General features: G+C 41.7%; 1 protein-coding gene across 2 annotated transcripts in view; it reads left to right on the forward strand.

The window, feature by feature from the left end:
• Nucleotides 1-21008, forward strand: part of DOCK5 (dedicator of cytokinesis 5) — a 162688-nt gene extending 141680 nt beyond the window's left edge. The window contains exons 46-52 of one of the 2 annotated variants that reach the window (XR_015729391.1): nt 3457-3540; nt 6594-6731; nt 9964-10130; nt 11204-11430; nt 13351-13489; nt 16717-16832; nt 18139-19290. Coding sequence is in view for 1 of the 2 variants with exons in the window: in XM_060693500.2 (XP_060549483.2) it covers nt 3457-3540; nt 6594-6731; nt 9964-10130; nt 11262-11430; nt 13351-13489; nt 16717-16832; nt 18139-18240 (915 nt within the window). In the remaining variant the exon portion in view is untranslated. Of the gene's footprint in view, nt 1-3456; nt 3541-6593; nt 6732-9963; nt 10131-11203; nt 11431-13350; nt 13490-16716; nt 16833-18138 lie in introns of both variants that reach the window. The other variant, XM_060693500.2, reaches the window with a different exon arrangement.

Genomic DNA, 21008 nt, shown 5'->3' on the forward strand with positions numbered 1-21008 from the left:
CAAATCATTTGGCCTCCCTTGTTTGGCATTGTGGTTTTCTGACGAGGCTCAGCACTTCGGATTCTAGCTGATGGAATTTTGTGGGTTTTATCCTGTTGCCACAATACCTTCTCCCCTGCTAGTCAGGGTTTTACTTATTTATTTTTAAAGAAGAAAACGGCTTCACGGCTTAGTTTTCTGCTCCAAAAGGAGTTAAAACTTGCTTATATATTATCCTGTACTGTTGTATACTTCTGAGTAGGACTGGAGAAGATGTGATCTTGCAGATGTTCTTAAATTATCCCCAGTATGCCCATTGATGGGGAAAGAATAACAGAGTTGGAAGGGACCTTGGAGGTCTTCTAGTCCAACCCTCTGCTCAAGCAGGAAACCCTGCTTGAATTTCTAGGATTAATGTCAAGCATGGGGGAAATCGGGAGATTCAGGCAGTTCAAATGAGTGTAAAGATTTATTGCAAGCTTAAGCTCGCTATAAGAATCTGAACTACTAATGGTCAAGGGAAATTAGCGAGAGTTAAGAAAGGAATTCAAGGTGGGCTGGAGTTAAATCTCTTGTGGGGACTCAGGGACTCTTGACTTATGACGTGTTTGACCCCTCCCTCAGGCTAAGCCTGGTCATCTCCTACGATTATATGGTTCTAGGAAAGCTAGTATTATAATTCTGCAACATTTGTAAAGCTGCACATTCCCCATATCTGCCTTTGAGAATCAATTCTGCGCCTATTTCTGCCACTCTAGCCCAAGTATTATTTGTTTCTTTAATAACGTTATGGAAATTGGCGGTGGTGAGCCTAGTTGTTTTGGCTGCTCATCGGTTGATATAAATGGGTGTTTCTGCCGTGTTAGATCTGACCAAGGATACCATTAAGTTTGTGATTTATTTGCCAAATTTGTGCTTTTCTCACATGCATTCATCCTGCCCCTTTTCTCAGCCTCTCTGTGTTCATAAATTAGATTAGGAAGGCAACTTCCAAGTTGAATTGTGAGACTAAACCTGTTTCGTCTTAGTCAAAGGATACTGTGCTGCCTTTTCTGTGCTCTTTTTCTTCCGTTCAATCATGCCCTATTCTGGATAAGATTTCAGTTGAGATGCTACACTCGTATCTGTTGTGGCCCGTACGCGGCCTGTGCGGCTGGTGGCTGATTCAGACAGCGAGGAGGCTGATGTGGTGCTGCGCCAGCAGCCTGTGCAGCTGGCACTCGAGTCAGACAATGAGGCTGGAGAAGATGTGGTGCCAGAGACTTCGTTAAGTGAAGAGGACGAAGAGGAGGAGCCTCTTCTCGATGCACGGGTGCGCAGAGCTGCCAAAAGGCAGGACTGGCTCCTCAGGAGGTCTCCTTGAGAGTAAGGCTTGGGGCTAATTGGCCACTCCCTTAGCCTATTTAAGGAGGAACGCCAACTGAAGCAATTTGCAGGGAACAACCGTTCACCCTCCTTCGTGCCTTGATCTTAGTTTGCTGCAAATTGCTTCTGGGCTTTCTGCCAACCATAGTAAGATTTAGATTATTTATTCTTTGGATTCTTGCAGGCTGTTAAGAAAGTTAATTAACAGCCTTTGTTTGAAAAACTGATTTTATTTTAGTAAACTGAGATTTGTACAGACTTTGTGTGTGCTGCGTTCTTTGGGGTCCGTAGCTGGGGCAGAACAATATCAGAAGCACTGAGGCCCAGTTGGGAGCTCCTTTTAGGGGCTCCTTTCATGTCGCCATCAGGAGCTGGAGTGAAGGATGAGAGCTCAACCCTGCCCCACACAGCTCCCGGGTCTCAAACGTGGGCTCTCTAACTTCCTGCCCAGCATTCCACCCTTCAAGCCACCGTGCTTCTTTTCATCAGAGATGAATCTGGAGGATTATGAATAGTTGCTGTATGATTCCAGCCTGGATCCACAGTATTTCCAAGGAGCAGATTGTTGTTGTTGTTGTTGTTGTTGTTGTTGTTGTTGTTGTTGTTTTAAAGATAACATGACATTTATTATGATGGTGTTCAAAGATACCAGAAACAGACATTCATGCATTGAAGGAAAATAGTGAGTAAGCATCTTGAGTACAAAAATAAGAAATGTGTTGTTTCCATGGAAAGTGTGAAATGTTTGTGCATAATATTTACTTTGGTTTTTTCCCAGCTATATTATGCTGTGGCTGACTCTTTGTTTCCATCTAAAACTCATCCTTCTGCAAGGAAGTCAGGCAGGCTGCAACTAGTACTCCTTGTCCTTCCTTTATGTCTTGTTTCTGGAGAGAACGGTGGAGTTCAGAGTATTGTTGGAATGGGTGAGGAATGTCAGAACCTCCAAATAGTAGCAGATTATCCCGTATTTCCTGAAAGAATTTAGGGGACCAAGCATAAGGCAATTAAAACAAATGTTACTGTGATGTTTAAGTACAAAGGATTGAAACTGTTCAAGGCCTAAGAACCATTAGGAAGCTAGCCATCCCTTCCTGCTTCTCTTCAGAAATCAGAGTTGAAAGAACATGGTGAGATTCTGCAGAGCATTAAAATAAAAATACATAATATTCTAGCCTGTGCCCTTAGCTTTCTTATTTTAAAAAAAAAAACTGGTTTATTCATAGTATGAAGTTTTTGTAGAATCATTATGAAGTTGGAGAGGACAACAGGAATAATCTAATCCAATTTACTGCTGGAAAACCAAAGACTCTTCTCTCTCTCTCTCTCTCTCTCTCTCTCTCTCTCTCTCTCTCTCCCTCCTTCCCTCTCTCCCCCTCTCTCCCTCTTTATCTCTCTTTCCCTCTCTTCCCCTCTCTCCCTCTTTCTCTCTCTCTCTCACCCATCTCTCGCCCTCTTTCTCTCTCCCCCTCTCTCCCCCTCTTTCTCTTTCTCTCTCCCTCTTTCTCTCTCTCCCCCTCTGTCTCCCTCTTTCTCTCTCCTCCTTTCTCTCTCTCTCTCTGTAAAATTAAAAGTTTTAAAAGAGAAAAACTAGCAGACACTGATACTGAATAAAGAAAACAAAGACACAAAAAGAGAGTAGGAAAGAAAAAAAAATCCAGAAAAAAGATAAAAAGAAATAGAAAGAAACTTCCAATTTCCTTTGCAGCAAATACTAGTATTACAAAGTTATTTCTTATTTTTGGTTACAAAAAAAAAATATCTCTCACTTTTTGAATTATCTATTTTTCACCTCAGATGTTACCTACATTTTGTTCTAGTTCATGGAAAAAGGAGAAAGGGTGTGTGTGTGTCTTCCAATCAGCCATAATTTATCATTGTTTTCCTAATCAAGAAAGTCAATTTAGCCATCTCTGAAGTTCCATCATCTTCACCCATCATTCCTTATTGAGGATATGTTAAACTTTTTTCACTTTTGAGCATTGATTTATCTTGCCGAAGTTATCGTATATATATATATATATATATGCTGTCCATATAGCTTAATTTGATTCTTTTCATTATAGGATCAAACATTTAGACTGTCTTGTTTTTTTCCTTTAATCCCTGCAGGCCTTTTTCACTGAGAAATATGTTCAGGAACACTCTGAAGATCAAGAAAAGATTGAATTACTCAAGCAACTAATTGCCTTACAGGTACCTACAGGAATGCAGATAATGTAGAAAGATGTCCGTAGGCTGTTTTGCAGAAGTAATATTGTCGTAACGGTATAACTTTTCCTGAAGTAGCATCTTACAGATGTTGGGATTTCACTTGGCCTGGATTCTACCTGATGTTGCTGCAGTTGGATGGTAGCAAGATGGCAGACATCCTGTGTTGCCCATAAAAAAAGCAGTAGTAGTTGGGTGCAATAGTTAAGGCATCAGGGTAGAAACCAGGAGATTATGAGTTCTGGTCCCATTGTAGATACGAAATCAGATGGATTACCTTGGGCCAGTCAATCTTTCTTAGCCCTAGGAAAGAAGCAATGACAAGCCACTTCCAAAATCTTATATCAAAATAGGGACTAATCCAGGCAGTTACAGAGCCAATAACAATTTGGAGGCACACACGCATACAACACTAAAATGCTTCCCATAACAACATAACAACTAAGCATAGCAATGCAATTTAAGATATAGAAAGGCATCATTTCTTGGCATATTTGACATGGTTTATTGGTTAAGCTAGAAGTAATCATAAAAGTGCTAAGGAAATCATTGAAGGCAATCTTATTAAGAGGCAAAAATAATGGTCGGTGAAAAAGCATGAGCTCTGCACACACAATATTTTAAGTTCTGACTAATAGAATGACACAGTGCTTCAAATTCATAGACCAAAGGTGCTTTGAAATAAATGGGGGCATGCACATATCTCTTGTGTGCAGCTTCTTAAACCAATTGGTTGTTTTTTTTCAGAATTATGCAATCCAGCTAAGTTTAAGGAGTTGCAGACACCTGCTGTATTCACACCCTCACAGATCCTTGAAGCAGGGGTGAAATCCAGCAGGTTCTGACAGGTTCTGGAGAACCGGTAGCGGAAATTTTGAGCAGTTTGGAGAACCAGCAAATACCACCTCTGGCTGGCCCCAGAGTGGGGTGGGAATGGGGATTTTGCAATATCCTTCCCCCAGGAGCGGGGTGGAAATGGGGATTTTGCAGTATCCTTCCCCTGCCACGCCCACCAAGCCACGTCCACAGAACCAGTAGTAAAAAAATTGGGATTTCACCGCTGCCTTGAAGCAGTGCTGAAGTTAGTGCTGCTGGTTATTAATGCTACTAATAACCAGCAGCACTAACTTAGAAACCTAGGCAGCAAGGTAAAAGTAAACATTTAAGATGTTTGATTCTTGATAGGGACTATATAAGCATGTCTATGTTAACAGTGATACAAAGTGGTTCAACATTGGCTTTCTCTAAGATTCTTCTTTATTCCCAGTCTAATATATCTTGGTGATTTGTGGTTAAAGTGCTAGTTATGTCCAACAATGCCTAACCTTTTCACTTAGGGGAAAAAAAAAAAACATGAAGACATCTACAGTCTGCTGACCAACAGACTAAATCAGACATTTGATTCATATCACATTAAGCCCCAATGAAGTTTGTTTGGGTTTGACTTATAAATTGCAAACCAGCCATAAGCTGTGGTCTAGACTAGAGCTCCTCATGTTGTGTAAATTCAGACAATTATGCTTCATTGATGTTTATTTAGATCACTTGTTTTTTTAATTTGATTTATATGCCGCCCTTCTCCGGAGACTCAGGGCGGCTTACAATGCGTTAAGCAATAGCCTTCATCCTTTTGTATATTTATACAAAGTCAGCTTATTGCCCCCACAAACTGGGTCCTCATTTCACCTACCTTAGAAAGGATGGAAGGCTGAGTCAACCTTGAGCCTTGGAGAGATTCGAACCAGCAGTAATTGCAGGCAGCTGGTTTTAATAACAGGGTGCTTTAGACCACTGTACTACCAAGGCTCTTTTTATCTTGCTCATGGTTAAACATAACATATACAAAAGTATGAAGGCTATTGCTTAACGCATTGTAAGCCGCCCTGAGTCTCCGGAGAAGGGTGGCATATAAAAATGAATAAAAAAAAAATAACCCCTCGGTTAAACATAACTCCCAACCAGGATGCAAATCAACAAACAAAACATGAAACCATAGATCAGGATTGTGACCAAAAAAAAAAAAAAAAAAGAGTTGAAATGGCATTGGAATTCAAGCCCATCTTCAACCATGGAAATATGAGAGAAAACATGGAAGAAGACTGCTAGATAAATTCACTTGAGCTGGAAGTAAGGTGAGATATAAGAACAATCCCATCAACATTAACAAGACAAGCCACTTGTATGTAAACAGAGAGCAAACCCCACTCCCAGCACTGATGAGATTACCTAGGTGGGTAATAAAATGTCTGCAATAAAACAACCAAGCTCAGAGAGCATCAAGGACTCCAGTTGATTTAAGTTTACCCAAATAAGCATGATGTATAATCTAGATATGTCTAAACCTGGCTTGGCCTTGTTAGTAAGCTAAGCCAAGAAATGCCCAAGGTGAGCCTTCTTGTTTTCCAAATTACATTTGAAACTACCATTGAAACGATGGTACCTCAGTACCCATCGGCAATTTCTTTCTTTCTTTTCTTTTATTTGATTTATATACCGCCCTACTCCCGAAGGACTCAGGGCGGTGAACAGCCAACAATAAAATACATATATACAAAATTTAAAAAGCAGAGATAAAACCGAATTAAATAGTTTGACCCAGACAAATTTAAAACCCCAATCAATTTAAAACAAATTTAAACTTTGAATATTAAAAATACTAAAAAATATTAAAAAATTAAAAATGTTCAAAAAGAGGGAGAAAGTTAGGCCAGGCCCGCCTGGTGAAATAAAAAGGTCTTTAGAATTTATTCCAGAAGACTTGCCTAATACTAAACCAACGAGTAGCGAGAAACCCCCCATGATTTACCACATGACCTGCCATTTTGGCCAAAAGAAATAACGAGTCACGAGGCAATCGACATCAGCAAGTTCTTCCTTGTGTGTTGATTACCGGGAGAAAGATGAGTGCTAAGACAAGATTTCTGCTTCAAAATGAGTTGAATGATGAATTCAATGAGTTTTGAAGCAGTCCAGTGCCAAGGTATCAACTGTCTATCTCTGTGCTTCCTTAACCTTCTGATCTGGCTTGCCTCTTGCAGATGCCTTTGCTGGCTGAAGGGATTAGAATCCATGGGAAGAAACTGACTGAGCAATTGAAGCCTCTTCATGACAGGCTAACCTCTTGCTTCAAGGAGCTGAGAGAGAAAGTGGAGAAGCTCTACGGCGTGATCACCCTGGTATGTGTGTGTGTGTGTGTGTGTGTGTGTGTGTGTGTGTGTGTGTGTGTATATATATATATATATATATATATATATATATATATATATATATATATATATATATATATATATATATTTGTTTTCTGAGGTTTTCGCGGGTGTTTGTATGTAGGTCTTTGGTTATTCGGGTTTTCTCCCGCGTAAAATTGGAGGTTTCTTGGCAACGTTTCGACGAAGTCCCATTCGTCATCTTCAGGCTGGTGTTCTCGGCTTCGTGCTTCTAGGAGCAATGTTTTTTGGTTATTCGGGTTTTCTCCCTCGCGTAAAATTGGAGGTTTCTTGGCAACATTTCGACGAAGTCTCATTCGTCATCTTCAGGCTGGTGTTCTCGGCTTCGTGCTTCTAGGAGCAATATATATATTGCTTTAAATTTGTCGGGGCCAAAATTATTTAATTTGATTTTATTCTATTTTTAAATTTTGTATTGTATGTGTTTTTATTGTTTGGCTGTGCACCGCCCTGAGTCCTTCGGGAGTAGGGCGGTATAGAAATCTAATAAAATAAATAAATAAATAAAATATATACACTGAATCTCACTTATGAAAAGTCACTAGGAATTAGAACAAGTAAAAGAAAAAAATGATAGCCTGAGCAAAAAACTTTGGATATTCAATTGAATTGGATAAATGGCAACAATTATGGGAAAGAAATTATGAATTAACAATATCCACTGCATATAAGGAAAATCTATATAAAATGTTTTATAGATGGCATATACCCCCTGAGAAACTGGCAAAAATGTTTAAAGATAAATCAGCTAAATGTTGGAAATGTCACCAGTTACCAGGTTCATATTACCATTATGTGGTGGACATGTCCTGAAGCGAAAAACTATTGGAATAAAATTAAGTTATGGATGGAGGTAATTTTATTTTATTTATTTATTTTATTAAATTTCTATACCGCCCTTCTCCCGAAGGACTCAGGGCGGTGAACAGCCAGAAGATAAAACACAGAGATACAAAAATTTAAAATAGATTAAAAACGAATTAAATAATTTGGCTGAATTTAAAATACCCCATAATTTAAACAGATTAAAATTTGTATTTAAAATTTATATTTAAAAGGGGAGAAGATTTAGGCCAGGTCAGCTTGATGAAATAAAAACGTTTTAAGCGCGCGACAGAAGGTGCGCAGATCCGGGATCCTCCGTATCTCCGGGGGGAGCTCGTTCCAGATCGTAGGTGCCCCCACAGAGAAGGCTCTCCCCCTAGGGGCCGCCAGTCGACATTGTAATGATACAACAACGTATAGATTTAAAACCAGAGCTATTCCTATTGGGCATCTTACCAGAGAAAACTAGTAAAGATAATATATATTTGATTATACATGTAATAACAGCAGCAAGGATTGTTTATCCACAAAAGTGGAAAGCAGAGAATATACCTTCGGAGGGAGAAGTAATTAAAAAAATCTTAGGTTGTGCAGAAATGAATAGATTAACTATGATGATAAAGGAAAGAGAAGATACAGAATATTTTAAGATATGGAATAAATTTTACTATTGGTTAGAAAAGAGATACAAATAAGTTTTTAAAAGTGATTGGAAAAAAATTGGTTGTAATTAGAATAATATATTAGTGGAAAATCTTTGTAATGGATTTGGTGAGATTGAAGACAGAAGAGGTAGAGAAGAGAAGAAACTTTTGAAGATAACACCGAAATGTCACATGGAAGAAATGAATGATGTACTAAATGTTTGTTTGTCTTAAAAAATAAAAATTAAAAAAAGAAAGAAAGAAAAGGCACTAGGAATTAGATCATTATAGCAAGGGCAAGGGGAGAAGCAAATCTGTGAATTTTCATTTCTTCCAGTTTCTCATTTGGGTGAATATGCCAAAGTTCTAGTTATCCAAATTGATTAAAAAAAAAATAAATTAAAGCATTTAATGAAATTAAATGCATATTCCTCCAAAGGTAAGCATTTCTCTATGTACGTCTAATTAATGCATGCACTTTTTGCAAAACCGTGTTCCAAATGCAAGGCACATTTTTATGATTTTCATGAGTGTATTCACTAATACACTAGAGACTTTTCCATGTATGTGTGTATGTATGTATGTGTGTGTGTGTGTGTGTGTATATAAACATTTCTTTTTGTCAAACTGCATTGCAAACTTTGAGGAACTGGGAATTTCAAAGGAGAATTATGTTTTGTTTTAAATATTGGGAGTTGGCAAAGACAAACCAACTACATAATTGGTTGTTTTAAGTTAGGTGAAGAAATTCAGCCAATTTTTCTCCTGTGGTGATGTGATCAGCTATGGTGGGAAACAATTGTTCTTGTTTAATGAAAAACTGGCATTTTCTTGATCCTAGAATATCTTGAAGGCATATACAACCACAAATGAAAACACCAGACAAGGAAGAAATTGGAAAGTGAAAGTTCATACCTATCTGGCTTTGTGCCCAGACCTAAAGCCCCACATGTGGGGGGTGGGGGGACCCTTTTTTTGGTTTTTATTAGTGATTATGGGATATGATATTTTCTCAGCTGCTATGTATTTTAACTTTTGTATTGTTGCGGAAGGAAGGGAAGGGAAGGGAAGGGAAGGGAAGGGAAGGGAAGGGAAGGGAAGGAAGGAAGGAAGGAAGGAAGGAAGGAAGGAAGGAAGGAAGGAAGGAAGGAAGGAAGGAAGGAAGGAAGGAAGGAAGGAAGGAATAAAAACCCAACCAGTGGCACCCATATTTAGTCCACTCACTAAAATTTTAAAGGGTGTCCTCACCCGTTTTTTCCAAGTGAATCCCAGATAACAATATACTAATGATGAGATAACTCACATTCTCCCACTTTTAGCTATCGCATGAGCCTATACTGGAAAAAGCAATTTGCCGAATAATTTGTTTCTAGGGTTTATACGGAACCTGGCTTGGAGCTAATGGTCACCTTTAATGTAGTCAAAAGACCTTCAGCCAGACGGATGACTGAAAACGAGCAAAGGTCCTCCTGAAACTATGGAGGTCACCAGATCAGACCCTATTGCTCAATCAGGCTCCTTATTCCAGAGCTACATGACCTTATTCCAGAGCTACAGAGGGTGGGGACTTAAAAAGAAATTTCAGAACTTGCCTGTCTTCAAAAATGGTTTGGGAGGAGAACCACTAAAGTTTCAGAAGATGTAGATGTTCTTCTCCGGATGAACAATTACCTTGCATTTCTTTCACAACCTTCTTTGTATTCTAACAATAGCCTTCCTCGCTGACGGAGAGAAAGCAGAGCAGATCTGGTTCAGTGGTTTTGCCATACATTATGTCCTCCACGTTGAGAAGGCTGTCAGTTACTTCTGTCACTTCTTCAGTTGGATCAACTTCGTCTACATCATCTGACAGTGTTTCCTCCAGACCAGGATCTGATGGGTAAGTTGATGGGAAGGGATGGAAAGGGATTTTTGATAGAAAGGAGTCAGTGAGGGAAATGCAGAGAGGAGAATTTCTATTCCCTTTGAACTATCTGATATTTTTATAGGTTTTTTTATACCACCGTTACTGTTGAGTGGCTAATACAGGTAGTCCTCAACCTATGACTATAATTGAGCCCACAATTTCTGTTGTTAAGTGAGTTTTGCTCCCTTTTACCCCCTCTCTTGCCACAGTTGTTCAGTGGATCACTGCACTCGTTAAATTAGATCCAGTTGTTCAGTGGATCTGGTGTCTTTGCTTGTTAGAAGGTCACAAAAGGGGAATCACATGATCCCGGGATCCTGCGAATGTCATAAATATGAACCAATTGCCAAGCATTCCAATTTTGATCACATGATGATAGAGATGCTGCAATGGTCGTAAGCAGGAATGGGCTTCAGATCCTTTAGCCACAGGTTCGCTGCCCCATTGCTGGGTGGGCATGGCCATGGTGGGCATGGCCTAGTCAGCTGCCTGCACCACAGTGGGGGAGGCATTTTTCACCCTCCCCAGGCTCTGGAGGCTTTTCTCGAGCCTCCGGGAGGATGAAAACAGCTTCCCCTGGACTCCGGAGGCCCTCCGGAGGCTGGAAACAGGCTCGTTTCCGGACTTCCAGAACCTCCAGTAGGCCCGTTTTTTGCCCTCCCAGACCCTCCGCCTGGACCCTGCAGTTACCTGGAATGATGAACGGGCCACGTGGAGACTTCTGGGAGGAGTGGGGTGGGTGTGGCCAGCCAGGGTGGCATTTGGGGGTTCGCTGAACCCCGGCAATCCTAAACTAGAGGATCGCCCAAACTCTGCCGAACCCCCAGGAACTCATCTCTGGTCGTAAGTACGAAAAGCTGTCATAAGTCACTTTTTTCAGTGCCTGTGTTGTAACTTTGAACGGTCACTAAAACGAATGGTTGTGAGTCGAGGACTGCCTGCAAAGTCAACGAAACAAATAAATAATAGGAGGCAATCACGGAGAAAATGATCTCTTGTCAGATTCCTTCACGTCTCCAGAAAACAAGAAATATTATTTTTTTCAGGCTGACCAGAAGAGGCAGGGTATAATTCTTTATGACGGTATTTCTGTGTGGGCTACAGATCTATTCTTGAGCCGTTGATGGAGAGGAGAAGTTCGGCAGCCCTTAGGATGGAAGAGCAGCCTACCAAAGATGATGCAGACAACCGAGCTAATAAATTCCGTCGGAAAGACTGGAGCCTCAGTAAATCTCAGGTTATTGTAGAGAAGGAGCCAGAGGCTTCCAAAACGGTAATAAATGCATCAGAGTGATGAATTTCCCCTGGGAACTTATGTCATTTTTCTCCTAGCTGTGCAAGCTTGTTCACATCCTTGTTAAAAGAGACGTTGGGAGGGATTCAACTAGCAGAACATTTGATCATCACCTCAAGGGGTATCTGTGTCGATCTAAGTTGACCTCTTGTTAATTCCTCCGAGCTCTCAGTTGCAACTATAATCATCATCCACGCTCCGAGTCTCTCTAAATCTCTTCTACTAATCATCCTATTGTTAAACCCATTTACGTTTTAGAGTTTGAATTGGGCCTCCCTTTGGGTTGGACTGCATCTGTCATCAATCCCAGTAGCATAGGAGAGAATTACAGTATAATCAACTAGAGGCTATTACCGTAATAGTGAACCTATGGCATGTGTGCTACAGGTGGCATGCAGAGTCTTTTCTAGGGGCACGCCAGCTGTCATCCCAACCCAGCTCCACCTCACATGCGTGCGCACCTCCCACACCATCTGCTCTTCGGGTCTCTGCCACGCATGCGCAGGGGTGAGGTGCATGCAGGGATGTGGGCACGTATGCATGGGTGGCCAGGGTGCATGTGCAGGGGCACTCGCATTGTATTTTGGGGGTTCGTGTGCACACACCCCCCCTGCACCCCTTTTGGGCCTGGAGGGCCTCCTGCACCAACCTAGAATCTAAAATGGGGCATGGGGGCGCATGCGTAGGGGTCGCTCGCATTGCATTTTGGAGGTTCACATCAGTGGTGGGTTCTTCCCGGTTCGGCCCGGTTCGGCCAAGCCGGTAACAGTGATGATATGATGTCACCAAACCGGTTCTCTTTGTTAGGGAGCTGGGCCCTCCAGCCCCGCACCCCGCCCCCGCCCCGCGTTATTCTTACCTTTTATTTGGCCCCACCCCAATTTATTGCTGCCTCCCGAGTCCCAGCTGATCGGCTAGAAGGAAAAAAACTGTTTAAACGCTTGCCGCGGGGCTTCAAAGGGCCGCCCTACAGCTGATCAGTGTTAAAAGGCAGTGTGGTGGTAGACCAGTGCCTCCAAAAACGAATGAGTAGACCGGTGCCTCCAAAAACAAATGAGTAGACCGGTACAGCTCTGCAAGCAGTTAAAAGCCTGGTAGACCAGTACCTCTGCTAAATCCTTAAGAATTGTCACTTGACCATCGAGCCACGCTCACAAAATAAGCCACGCCCACAGAACCAGTAGTAAAAAAAATTAGAACCCACCTCTGGTTCACATGCACACACATTTGCACGCACACACTTTGGGCACCCGGCTACAAAAATTTTAGCCCTCCCTGGACTATCAGATTGGCGAGGGCTTCCCTAAAAGATGATGGGCTTTATATCCACGTCTTTCATTGAAGGCCTGTTTTGTTTCATTGTTTGAGGGTATTTTTCCTACACAAAACGCTTCTCAAAGTGCTTTAGTTAAATTTTCAGAAAAGTACAGTAGCTGATTTACAGCGTAATTTATTTATTTATTTATTCATTTATTTTATTTGATTTCTATACCGCCCTACTCCCGAAGGACTCAGGGCGGTGCACAGCCAAACAATAAGATACATATATACAAAATTTAAAAGTAGAATTAAAATCAAATTAAATAGTTTTGGCCCAGACAAATTAAAACCCCAAACTATTTAAAACCAATTTTAAAATTTGAATATATAAAATACTAAAAGATATTAAAAAATTAAAAATCTTTTATAAAAGAGGGAGAAAATTAGGCCAGGCCCGCCTGGTGAAATAATAAGGTCTTTAGAGTGCGGCGGAAGGTGCGCAGATCCGGGATCCTCCGTATCTCCGGGGGGAGCTCGTTCCAGATAGTAGGTGCCCCCACAGAGAAGGCAGAGAAGGTAATGTCCAGGGTGGCATCACGAATCACTTCAGTCAGGGTTTGTTCCTTTTCTGCTGTACAGAACGCAACAGGAAAAGCACCGAGGCCGAAGAGCCTTCAACTGGGAGAAAGCAAACTAACTCTGCTTCAGAACTCATCACTTCACCAAGCCGGAGCGCTCAACCCACCACCAATCACTCCCAAAACACCGAGAACACAAAGTATGTTGAGCAACTTCTGCTTCTTCCTATTCTTTTTAAAGCAAGGGTGGGGCAGTTAATTTTCCCAAGAGAAACTGCCTGTCAGGTTTCGATGTCATCTCAAATAACTTGCACTCCCAAACAATTAATCTTTGCTGAAGTATTCCATTTATTGAGTATTTATTGAGTTGTGGTGGAGGACCAAGCCAACGTAACCCAGGGGTGGGCTTCAAAAATTTTAGCAAGGGGTTTTTCTAGGTTTTTTTATACCACCGTCACTGTTGAGTGGCTAATACAGGTAGTCCTCAACCTATGACTATAATTGAGGCCACAATTTCTGTTGTTAAGTGAGTTTTGCCCCATTTTATGCCCCATCTTGCCACAGTTGTTCAGTGAATCACTGCACTCGTTAAATTAGATCCAGTTGTTCAGTGGATCTGGTGTCCCCCTTGGCTTTGCTTGTTAGAAGGTCACAAAAGGGGATCACATGACCCTGGGACCCTGCAACCATCATAAATATTAACCAATTGCCAAGCATCCTGATTTTGATCACATGACGATAGAGATGCTGCAATGGTCGTAAGCAGGAATGGGCTTCAGATCCTTTAGCCACAGGTTCGCTGCCCCATTGCTGGGTGGGCGTGGCCATGGTGGGCGTTGCCTAGTCAGCCTCCACTACCACGGGGGGGGCGTTTTTGTCCTCCCCGGGCTCCGGAGGCTTTACTCGAGCCTCCGGGAAGGCGAAAATAGCCTCCCCAGGCTCCAGAGGCCCTCTGGAGGCCAAAAACTGGCCCATTTCCGGCCTTCCCGAATTTCCGATAGGCCCATTTTTCACCAAACTTCTGCGCGCACCCTGCATTTACCTGCATCCAAAACAGGTGGCATGGGGACTCCTGGGAGGGGTGGGGCTGAATGGGTGGGGCCAGCCAGGAGTGGGATTTGGGGTTCTCCGAACTACACAGAATCTTAGCTAGAGGTTCTCCTGAACTCCTGCGAACCCCCAGCAGCCGCCAGCCAATTGAAGGAGCACACAACAATCACACAGAGCCAGACCCAACTCAGCTTCTTGTTCCAAAGGTGCTTTTTCCAAGAGGCTACTGGACTTTCTTGTTTTTCTTTGAAGACCTTTTGCTTCTCATCCAAGAAGCTTCTTCAGCTGTCACTGGGATGATGGGATATGGAAGGATTTATATTGCTTGCAGACAGCTGGTCCTTTGCATCCTTTTTAGAGAGTTGTTGAGGCCACTTGGAAGTTTATCTGTATCCTCAGGGTTGCCTGAGTAGTACAAATAGGTGTGGAGCCTCTTGGATGAGAAGTGAAACGTCTTCCGAGAAAAACAAGAGAGTTTATTTGCCTCTTGAAAAAGCAACTTTGGGACAATGATGACCTTGGTGACCTAAAACAGTGTTTCTCAACCTTGGAAGCTTGAAGATGGGTGGACTTCAACTCCCAGAATCCCCCAGCCAGCAGCGCTGGCTGGGGGATTCTGGGAGTTGAAGTCCACCCATCTTCAAGCTTCCAAGGTTGAGAAACACTGACCTAGAATCTCCATAGACAACTCAGCTTCTTCTTCTATTCCATGTCGCACACTTATTTACATTTAATTTCTAATTTCTGATTGACCTCACATGGGCCAGACAGGGACAGCCAAAAGGCTGGATCAGGGGTGATATGCTACCGGTTCAGGCCGGTTCACCTGAACCGGTAGTAAAAAATGCTACTGGCTTGCCGAACCGGTAGTAAAAAAATGCTAAAAAACTTTTTAAAAAAAGAGATTCCGACGATCACAGCTCTGCTGTGCAATCATCAGAACCTTTTTTAAAACTTTTTTAAAGCATTTTTTACTACCTATTCGCCTGAGCTGGTAGTAAAAAATGCTTTTAAAATTTTTTTTTAAAGGTTCCTATGCGCACCACAGCTGATCATCCACCCCCGGCACGCTGTTCTACTCACCTTCTCAAGCCTCCTTTTGGTGCTCGCATTTGGTGCGCACTGCATTTGCGCATGTGCGGCTAGTAAACCGGTTCAGATTTCACCACTGGGCTGGATATGGCCCAGGGGGCATAAATGCCCAGATCTGTTTTAAAGTATTGACAGAAAAAGTTAGTCCAGCCTTCACCAAATTGCCATCCTCAAGATGGATGGAGATACCTGCCAGATACCTGCCATCTTGGAATTTCATAATACCTTTTTCTTTGAAATCCCACCATTCTCCAAATTCAACATAATTTGACCAAACTTAGTGATAGTCCATAAAATGGCAGTTCTGGAGGGTTTGATAAAAACAGCTTTAGTCAAGTAGGAGAAGATAAATATCTCTCCTGTGTGAGTAGATTATATTAATATTGGACATTTTAATTGATCCAAAGTAGTAAGTCTTGTATGTATCTCAGTGTTTCTTAGAATCTATCGGGATTTATCTGGATCCAGTTCAAGCCTACTTTCCCGAATATGTTATAAATAAAGCTGAATGTTTCATTTTAATTGAGAGTTTATAAAAGATGGCTTTGCTTATTTCTGGCTGAAATTTAAAGTATGAATATTGTTTCTTTCAGTTATCTAGGAGTTTAGACATACAGTATATGTGTGCGTGCACCCATATAGAGAGAAACAGATACCCATGTATACGCACACATTTTCAAATGGAAATTGACCTTGGAACAAATTTTACACTTTTCAACAACAACAGGGAATTAGGAAAGTTGATCATGGATTCTCCAACACTGCATCTGGCCAGATCCTTCACGAAGACTGAGTGACGGATATATTCCAAATGTAATTTTAAAAGAAACATCCATACTGAAAGGAAATTGAAACAGGGCTGGTTTATATTTCTCTGTTAATGCTAAGGCAGTTCACCTCCAAGTTCATGACAAGTTTGGGTGGCTTTCCTCCTCCTATCATAAGAGAGTTCTGGAGATTGCAACGGATAAAAGTCCAACGTGAAAGCAAAGCCCACTGAGCCTGTCTGGTGTCATTCTGGATTTTGTTTTTCCTGGTCCCCCAAGCGTGCATTTTTCACATGTGCTTAGGTTCATTTGCTGTGCGTGGACGAAGCTTCTGCGATAACAGGGCCTGGGGAACGGCAAGTGGGATTCCAGTTTGACACATCTGTTCACAATCAACCGCTAAAAGAAACAGGCATGCCCCAAAGTAGTGATGATGCAAGTATGCTTCTGTTAGAAACTGCTTTCCCCTCCCTAACCATGGCCACCATCTGTCTTTCTTCTTGTCTCTACCACACCAGGTTTCCCTTCCTTGCAAGCAGATGGATTAACAACCGTTAACCTGCAGAATTCTCCTCCCGCACCACCGCCCAAATGCAAGCCCTATGAGAATAACAGCTCCAGAAACTCCACAGAGGTACAGAGGTGACATTTGGATCCTATTACCCGAGACAGGAGCACCATTGCAAAGATTCTCAGGGGCTTTTCAGGGTTGTATCTGGTTGTTGTTGTTGGGGTTTTTTTAAAGTATTTGGTTAGTTTAATGGCTTTCTCCCTGAAACCATTTTCTCCCCTCCCTCCCTCCCTCCCTAAATGAAAGCGGGGAGGGAGGGGGATACAATGCAGAGATAATGTAAAATTCTCCTTCTTCTTCTCATGAAATATGCGGCTGTTGGGGCCGACTTCCTGGCTCTGGCTCCTTTTTGTTTTTTTATAAATCTTTTGTTTGTTTGTTTATAAACTTTATTGCATTTTATTATTTCAATTTAATTCAATTTATATGCCGCCCCTCTCCGAAGACTCAGGGCGGCTCACAATACATTTAAAACCCTAATAAAAAACATTTAAAAATTAAAAACATTAAAACTCATTCATACCATTCATGGCCGGATCTCACCGGATCACAAGAGTGAGATCAACGGCCCCAGGCCTGCCGGAAAAGCCAGGTCTTCACCGCTTTTCGGAAGGCCAATAGGGTGGGGATGGTCCGGAGGTAACTGGTTCCAGAGAGCTGGGGCAGCCACAGAGAAGGCCCTCCCCCGTGGGCCTGCCAGCTGGCATTGTTTAGCTGACGGGACCCGGAGGAGACCAACTCTGTGGGATCTTACCGGTCGCTGGGAGCTATGCGGTAGAAGGCAGTCTCGAAATTATAAGGTAAAAATGCATAAAAAATAAAAGTTAGAAAACTAAAAAAAAAAAAGAGAGAGAAAAGAGCAGACGGGTAGTGGGGAATGGTGTCTTCTGGAATTTTTCAGTGCAGTAATATACAAATACTGTATATAATGCAGCCTCAACTTTTTGCTTTACATTTCACAACCTTTCAAGCCATCTGTATAATCACAAAACTATTCCAATCATCAAAACCTAAAAGCAAAGTTTCATCCCACCCAGTTTGGAGCAAAAAAAAAAAAAAAAAAAAAGGCCAGACTGAGTGTTTTAATTAAAGAGAAGAATTTTATCTAGCTTTGTGTCTTGTGTCTTTAAATCTGGAGCTTTTTGCCCAGGGGTCTTCCTCAATGCAAAGTCCGTCACAGATGTTAACAACACAAAAGCCTCTTTGTGACATCCCTGGAACCCGCCAGTTGCCTTGGCAGGCTATCAGATGATATCACTGATCCTGCTCTAAAAGAGATTATTGTAGCTCCCGCACTTCCCATTCTCTGTATCACTGGAATTGCATTTTACATATGAGTCCAACTGTCTCTTTCTATGCATTATTGTAGGTAGCTCCACCTCTACCCACCAGGCGAGAAACCAGGCCGCCGCCTCCTCCTCCTAAAACTAGGAAATCCGGTGTCCTTTCTTTAGAACCAGAACTACAATGAGGACTCTACATCATGTTGTCTCCTTGCATTTGGAACTGACCATCTGGTGCTTTGTGGACGTATCTAGTTCTTCAGAGCGTCTCAGGATTGGCTTCTTCTTGCTGGACAGCTTCACCTTCCATTCCTGCACAAAGTTTGGGGATGTGAACAAAAAACCAGCTGCTAGAAATTTTCGGCAAAGCTGCTACTTTGGCTTTCCTGGCTTGAGTCCTCTATTGACGTCCCAAGAGGTATCTTCTGATCATCTATGGCATATCAGGGCTTCTGCAAGGCTAAAGAAACCAAATTCTGTCATCCATCAGTCCTTGTTCCACCACTGATAAAACACCAGCACTGCGGAAATTCTCTCAGGGGAATAGATCTCCAAACAACTAAGATCTTCCTTGGTCTTGAAACAGCTAAGCGCCACACTGTGAAAATACACACTTGCCGCTACAGTGGATATTTATGACCAATTCAAACCCACTTTGTTGCACTTGGACAATTGAGGATATGGTTTCCATCAGTCTCACTGGCCAGCAGTAGAGACCTTGGAATGGGATAAGCCTGGTATAAGAGGAAGGATTCTTTGGCCTGCTTAGCATAGGCACTCTTTGCCTATTTATTCCAAACTTGGAACAAAAACCTAATTCCCAGGGCCTATGTTGGAATATATGGATTTTTTGATAGGGCCGATAGGCTAATCAATAAAGCTAAGTTAATCTAATATATGGATTTGTATATGACAGCCCAAAGCCTTGGACAGACCTGTAGACTCCATAATGCTGAAGTATTACTTTATATCTACATACAGTAGAACTTCTGGTCACCACCATCATTCGTTCCATAACTTTGGTCGCAAACCGATTTGGTCGTGACCCGAACCTAATTTTGGAAATTTGGCGCTTACAACAAAAAATGGCACAGAAGGGGAAATCGGCCGTGGGGGGAAAAAATGAGAATTTCTTTGGTCGGAACCCGATTTAGTCGTGGTCGGAAGCATTCGTGACCAGAGGTTCTATGTACTTTGCTTTTCCAGCTATATGAAGGTGAATTAAAAAAGAAAGAAAACCGGCATCTCTCTATTCCCATAGTTGACCAACTGTGTCCTTGAAAGTCTTAGGGTCTCCTCTTCTTTCAAGCGTGTGCAAACACTATCCAATACACCACTAATTCCTTCTGTTGTTGCCACTGTTCCAAAGTTTTCAATACAAACGGAGTGGCCTATACTACTGTACTTTTGGAGACTCCTTTAACTGAATTCTGGATGTATTTTTTTTTCTTTATGCAATAATGTGTTGATAATACATAAAGGTGTAATTATCCTTGGAAATTTGAAGAATGGACTGCATATTGAAAGTGCTTCCAAACAAGAACTGATAAACCGAGACTGGACAGCAACTTAAATGTCTTATTGAACTCTTTGCTAAAATGCAAGTGGGTGTATAGTTGCCCGTTGAATTCTAGATTCTTACTGTATCTCCCTTTGTATGTCTTATTGTTAAATGCTGCCTCTGTGTTTACTTGTTTATAACAGAAACTCAGGGCTCAGCCCCCATGGGACTCAAATTTATCTCAGAGATAGTTCCCATAATTGGATGATGCTATCTCTGTCCATCTTCAGTTATGGACTGAAGTTATGGGCTAGGTTTACATATCACACGATGCCATGCTTTGCTTTAACAATTATTTCCAAACCACTACGTTTGACCACATAAGAGGTTTAGCCAAATACCAACTCACTGTATTATGGCTTAGCGGGGTGCATGAACCAAGCCACAAGGTAGATATTTATTCACAGAGTAAATGCATTGCGCAAGACCATTTTCTAATGGGTAGTTGGGCATCCTTGCCCACAAGATTATGATTTGGTTGTATCGATCATTGATGAATGGCCACCTATCCAAGTGCTTCAGAAGATGTTCATTGACATTAACCCTTAAGGTTGCATCATGCCTTCAAAGTAGAAAGTTTATAGGGTGGTTTTTCTTTAAAGGATGTAGAATATCTATGATGGGGGGTGGAGAGCCTGAGAGGCATCCACAGTCTTTGAATTAGCAGATTACAGCTGTTGAGTTTAGCCTGTGGATTAACATTATAGGGTGGATCCAAACTGTTTAATTGATACACAAGAGAAAAGATGCATTTATAGAGGAATGCATGGCTCTGTTTGTCATTCCTCAAACTTATGCACTGTCTGTTCAAAGAAAGCACCAGCAGAAATTTAATGCGCGCAGCGGTAAAGCTAACTTTGATTACTGAACCCAGCGTTTTGTATATATCTTAACAGCATCTCAGTAATTCAGGTGCATTTGCCTTAGGCAAAATGTCTAGCCAGAAAGCTGAGGTTCACATTTTAATGTTGTACATAGTTCTTTTCTTCTTTAAAAAACCCTCTGCCTCATCTTATGAGTTCTACTTTTATTTTTGACCATCATTGCTCTCGGATAATTTTCTACTATTTCTTAGCATTCCAGGTTGACAAAGACTCTTAGTGTACGCAGTTAAAAGATTTCCTCATTTTTATGACTAGCAACGCTCAAAAGTTATCAAGCCTCTCTTAGCCAATGCTCCAACTAGAAGCTTCACAGGCAGTGATTCAAGAATACAGTTCTTTGTGAGGATGTTTGTTGCAAGAACTAAGAAATCCCTTATTTGGGCAACTGTCAAGAGTAAGAATCAAACCCTATTTATAGTATAAGCAAGGTTCTGGGATGACTCTGTCTCCCTCCTCCCAACAATGCAGCCCATGGAAGGCCAAGTCATTGCATTAAAGCTGTTGAAATTTG

This window comes from Pantherophis guttatus, chromosome 9, assembly GCF_059756535.1.
Source record: "Pantherophis guttatus breed Tessera chromosome 9, ASM5975653v1, whole genome shotgun sequence".
In the NCBI taxonomy this organism is placed as follows: domain Eukaryota; kingdom Metazoa; phylum Chordata; class Lepidosauria; order Squamata; family Colubridae; genus Pantherophis; species Pantherophis guttatus.